This window comes from Eutrigla gurnardus (assembly GCF_963514095.1).
Source record: "Eutrigla gurnardus genome assembly, chromosome: 24".
In the NCBI taxonomy this organism is placed as follows: Eukaryota; Metazoa; Chordata; class Actinopteri; order Perciformes; family Triglidae; genus Eutrigla; species Eutrigla gurnardus.
The window spans coordinates 13463085-13469049 of NC_139935.1; the positions used below are offsets into that span (position 1 = coordinate 13463085).

The following is a 5965-nucleotide window of genomic DNA, read 5'->3' on the forward strand; positions in this document are numbered from 1 at the left end:
AAACAAGACGAGTTCTAGATTTCACGGAGCTGCTGCTAACTCAGTCTGTGCTGGAATGCGAGCGGAGTCTCTCTTGAGTGTTTAGTGGAGAAATGTCTCGCTGCTTGCTGGCCCCGCCCCCTCCCTTCGTCATCACGCCGCTCATACTTGAGGACTGTGCTCATTTGTTTCATAAAACCAATCCTTGCTGCTCTAATGCCGGTTCAATATTCATAAAATGTTCATTCATGATGTTACTGCCATTACAATATGCAAACAATTATTTCAGTGAAGTCAAGAAAGACTGTCTTTATTTGTTTTATATAAAAACATGTATTTTCTATCAGGACATAGTTTTCAAGTGCAACTTAAAATGGATGCATTGTTGATGTTACTGTTAAAAAAGCACGTCAATAAAGTGAGTATTGGCAAAATCAGTAGTCTGATGCAGCTGTTGAATGTAACTAATAAAGTAACTTGTAATCGAACTTAGTTACTTTTAAAATCAAGTAGTCAGTAACTTAACTAAGTTACTTTTTAAAGGAGTAGTCAGTAGTCAGATTACTCTTTCAAGGTAACTGTGGCAACACTGGACCTGTTGACCTGCACCTCAAAGAATCAGAATCGAGAATCGTTTAGAACAGGAATCGAAACAGAGGATCGGGATCTGGATCGGAATCGATGCCCAACCCTAGTCCTATGTGATTATGTTCCTTTATATTTACTTACTTGGACTGTGCTATTTACTGTACATAATGAGCTGACTCTGCCAGCACATCCGAATCACCTACGTCACCCACAAGCCTGCTGTGAGGGGCCCTGATTGGATGAGGAGAGACAGGAGGGTGGGACTTCCTCCTGCATCCCCGCTCTCTCGCAGACCCAGCCACTGCCCAACACCACGCACCTCAGAGGGTAAAAAAACAAACTTTTTACAAACAAGTGTCATTGTCCAACAAAGTCTTAAGAATAAGGTCAGTGGCACATTAACTGGTGTTTTGGCTTTGCAGACCAGCACGTTGGATTTGCTAATTCATTAATTCATTGAGACTATTAATGCCAAGGTTGCAGCTTAGATCAGTTACAGGCCAAGGTTTATAAGAGCGGCTGTGACTCAGGAGGAAGAGCAGGTCTCACACTCATCACCCAGTTAGTGTTTCCAGCTCGTGTCCTTGAGAAAGATCCCAAATAGCTCCTGATATCCAGGCCAGCGCCTTGCATGGCTGTTTTGCCACCAGTGGTGTGAGAGATGGATGAAACTAGGACCTGCAAGGCACCGTTGCAACCACGCTACCAATGCAATCAGAGGACTTTAGCACTTAGCTGTAAAGTTTACCTTCAATAATGGAAGCTAACGTTGGAAACAGCTTCACAACAGAAGCCCAAAATCCAAGATTGGCGACGGCCAAAGAGCTGAACTCGAGACTCTAAAACCGTAGTCCACGAACCAATGGGTGACATCACCATGACTACGCCCGCTTCTACTCTACAGTCTTTGGTTAAAATATGTGTTCATCTACTCTGGGTATTTGGTGAAAATCTGTAACAGCAGTGAAGATGGTGTATATATTTTATGTCTTGGTTTCTTACCTTAAAATGTAACTTTAACCCTCCTGTGTCTTTTTTTCCAGACAGGATATCCTGCACAGAGGTAAGAATCACACACACACACACACACACACACACACACACACACTGGTTGCTCATACTTTTTAGTACCAAACGGTCTATAAAATTGGTCCAAAAAGCTTCTTAAATGTAATTTAATTCTACTTTGAAACAAATGGATTTTCCCCCATCGATCACTATTTTCATTCGCAACGAAAGGAATGATTTGACACTTCAGACTCTGAGCTGCCCTGCTTGGTGTTGCTTTATGTGTCTAGTTTTGCATTTTCCCCTGCAAAGTGTGCTGCATAGATTCTGTCTGGGCGTCAGGGAGACAGACAAACCTTTTGAGCTCTAAAACCTTTACAGCTGTGTTTGTCTGCAGGGCTACAAGTGAGGAGGAGGGTTCAACTTGAGGGGGCTAAATACCTGCATGTATGTGTGTGTGTGTGTGTGTGTGTGTGTGTGTGTGTGTGTGTGTGTGTGTGTGTGTGTGTGTGTGTGTGTGTGTGTGTGTGTGTGTGGCGATCTCTAGAAGGCAGCGTTCTCACTAAAACGCCAAACAGTTCACAAAAAGTTCTCTGCTGGTTTTGTCTGGAAAACAAGTGAATAATGCATGAAGTGAAAGCTCCTTCACTCTGCCTCGCTCTGTAGAGATCCTCTCCACAGTCTCAGGTAGCTCATGACTTCAGAAAGAGAGCTTAGTTTACCTGCTCTCATTATTCTTCTTCAATGGGGAATTTGAAGAGGTACCACGATTGACCTTCTGACCGAGATCCAAATGTTTCTTGTTTATTTGCTCCAGAAATGGACTTAAAGGCTCTGAACAACACAGAATAAATGTAGGGCTGCAACCGGCGATTATTTTCATTGTTTGTTTGCAGATTATTGTTTTTTAATATTCTAAACCAGCCATTTAACAAGTTAAACGTATGGTTTTATGGCATTAGGGAATTTTGCAATTAATATTATAGTTTTTTTTGAGGCATACAATGAATTTGCTTTGGTGTTTTGGTGCATGACATGAGAATAAGAGAAAATGGAATTAAAAATGAAGTAAAGCAATGCAAAAATCAATAAACACAAATATAGAATAACATTATAATATAAATATGAAGAAAAAATAATGTATAATAAATAATGTACAATATATATGAATTTAAATGAAAGAGTGGTAGTTCTGTGGATTGTTGAGGTTTTCATCTTATTTTGATGTGAAACTGTAGAAATTACATGTTTTTGACCAAACAACTGATCAATTAATGGAGAAAATAATCCAAGAGTTTAAATGAATCTCCAATGAAAACAGTGGTTAGTTCCAGCCCTCATTTGCTGCTGTAACAAAAGTTCATCTCCCTTTCCACCAGGAGCCCCAGTGAAAGGGGGATAGAGGAGGTTCCCATATTAGCACCCACACGTTCTGCCTCCTGTCCAAACCCGGAGACTCTGGGTCTCCTCAGGGTCCCCCACCCTCCCTCCACAGCACCCTCCCTCTACTCCCCCACCGGCTCCCCCAGCTCTCCTCTGTCCCCCTCCAGTCCCAGACGGAGCGGCCCGGACACTGGCCAGGTACAGACGCCGTTACGCTTCCTGCTTTGAAATATTTGGGGATACAAAATGTGGAAAGATGAAAAGCAGTTGTGTGTTGATGATGTGATGCTCCAGGTCCCGAGGATGATCGGTGCAGGTCTGTCTCGCCTGCTGAGGAGAGGCTTTGTGAGCCGCGGAGAGGAAAGGACGGCTGAGCTGCATCTTTATGCCGTATCACACATGTCCAGACTTTCCCTCCATCTGCAGAGCTCCTGGAACAGCTTCATTATTGTGAGTGATGACGGAGACACAGTGTGTCTTTCTGTTCTACTACAGAATGTAGTGTTAGTCTTCTTAGTAGCTCTGCATTTAATATCCATAGCATGAAAGCATTGATATTTCCAAACATCCCATAAAAAAGGCCAAAACCAACCATGTATTAGTCCGTCTCTCAACCTTTTTCTCAGCTCCCAGTAGACTCCAGTCTTTAAAAACAACTCACTAATATATCATGTCATTTTAAAAAAAGAGGCTTACAGTAGTAGTTTCCTAAAATAGCCGGTCACGAAGTTTGCAAACCAACTGGAGGAGAAAAGGAAAAGCAAGAAAAATAAATGAATCCAAATGTAGGTATTCTTCCTTTCAACAGATACACTCTGAACAAAGTTTGTATTTGTTTCATTTGCAGCTGTGCAATGATTCATTATGAACACCTGTCAGTCTTTTAGTGCATTGCTCAATTATAAAGGGTTGATTTAGCAACCAAGAACTAGTTATCATTAAGAATAATAGCCTTACAGTAACACATATTGAAATGATTCCATAGAGTATTCCTTGTTGTGTTCATACAGTGGATTCAAAGATAAGTCAACAAGGTTTCATCTTGATTTGAGTGTAAACTGCCTTTACATCGACTTCATTGTTGTGTGTGTGTGTGTGTGTGTGTGTGTGTGTGTGTGTGAGTGTGTGTGAGTGTGTGTGTGTGTGTGTGTGCGTGTGTGTGTGTGTGTGTGTGTGTGTGTGTGAGTGTGTGTGAGTGTGAGTGAGTGTGAGTGTGTGTGTGTGTGTGTGTGCGTGTGTGTGTGCGTGTGTGTGTGTGTGTGTGTGTGTGTGTGTGTGTGTGTGACGTCAGAATCGTTTCATATTACTTGCGCAACTATCAACTGAACGCGTCACACCCGCGTGCTTTGACGCCTGTGCAGCACACAGCGCCTGACGTGTAATGTAGTTTCCTCATTGACTTATAACGGTCACGCGTTCACGCGCACGTTCACGCGTGATGGCTGCTGCACGCCTGTGATCACATGACGCGGAGTAACTACGTGTAACATTCATGCGTTTTTTAGCGAACGCACGCATTAACGCTCGCATGAAGATAATTGAACCTTTTTGTCAGGCGCTCACATGTACGCGGAAACGACGTGCGCAGACTCTGTCACGCGTAACAAGAAGCTGCGTACATATGAAGCAGCGTGTGCACGTCTGTCTCTCACTGTTTGACAAATGTTGTTACGCGTTCACACGCACGTGCGGTCGCAGATTCTGATGCTGCGCGGCCGGAATTGATCTGCTGTGCGCACCTACTCCGCGTAACTTGAACGCGTAATGTAGTTGCCTCCCCTGGTTGACTGAAATGAACAGGCCAACTACATTACGCGTTCAAGTTACGCGGAGTAGGTGCGCACAGCAGATCAACTTCCGGCCGCGCAGCATCAGAATCTGCGACCGCACGTGCGTGTGAACGCGTAACAACATTTGTCAAACAGTGAAAGACAGACGTGCGCACCAGCATCAACCTGCTCTCTGCCAAAAAGTCAACATCTCACCATCCTCTTGACTTTACCTTTATGGAATAATAATCCTGTCTCTGTTATTAACACCCTTCCCCCCCTCCCTCCCTGCAGAGGTGCCCTGGCCTCCAGAATGCTGCTTGCCTTGATATGTGCTGCAGAGCTTCAAACACAGAACCAAAGATCCCAGGTTGACTGTGAGGTGAGCTGCTCACATTAATGTCATTATGTATTGAATCCGTTTTAAATGTCACAGCTGTCCTTCTCTGTCAGCCTCAGGACTTCCTAGCTGAGTATCTGGACGCTGCCTGCTCCCTGCTCTTTGAACTGCTGCTTTTAGGCCACGAGGTGAGTGACAACTATACCATGGAATACTATTGTAATTACTCTCACTGCCAAAGGGGGAGACAAAGGTGCCGTTCTGGATACAAAACAATCTTTGCTTGTCTATAAGAAACAAATCCAAATATATCATACATATAGGTGTAAAATGTCTTGTTTGCAAGTGTTGGGAAGTCCAATCATTTGCACTCAGCCTGTGAATTTACACTTTATTGACTTTATTTAGGCCAGCAGATGTTCTTCAGCGGACAACTCCCTGTCGGTGGGTTGGATGCTCGGAGTCCTGCAGCCACATCCTCACCTGGTAACGTTCCTCACTGGCACTTTAGTAGAGATGGGAAACCTATTCTCACATGAAGTTTCGGAAAAAAACATTGTCTTGATATTTTCTATAATAACATTCAGGGTCACTCTGAACAAGAATCCATTGAAAATATTAGCAAACCTCTTAAGGAATAATTGTAATGTTTTTCTGAAAATCAGGAAATTATCCATTCGCCACTTTGACACTGGGAGGGATTATGAATTGATTTTATGATAAAACCATACAGTAAAATGTCTTGATATTTTCTATATTAATAGCAGGATCACTCTGAACAAGAATCCATTGTAAATATTAGCAAACCTCCTAAGGAAGAATTGTAATTCCTTTTTGAAAATCAGGAAATTATCCACTCGCCAGTATGCACTTTGATACTGGGAGGGATTATGAATTG

General features: G+C 43.0%; 1 protein-coding gene across 1 annotated transcript; it reads left to right on the forward strand.

The window, feature by feature from the left end:
* Positions 1-806: 806 nt before the first annotated feature.
* LOC311010079 (uncharacterized protein) lies at positions 807-5510 on the forward strand (the record flags this gene model as incomplete). Its single annotated transcript, XM_084004560.1, has 7 exons — positions 807-894; positions 1615-1630; positions 2955-3156; positions 3253-3408; positions 5022-5109; positions 5181-5255; positions 5476-5510. 5 exons carry the CDS (start codon positions 807-809, stop codon positions 5100-5102), a joined length of 543 nt encoding a protein of 180 aa, XP_083860686.1. The 3' UTR covers positions 5103-5109; positions 5181-5255; positions 5476-5510.
* Between the last annotated feature and the right edge of the window lie 455 nt (positions 5511-5965).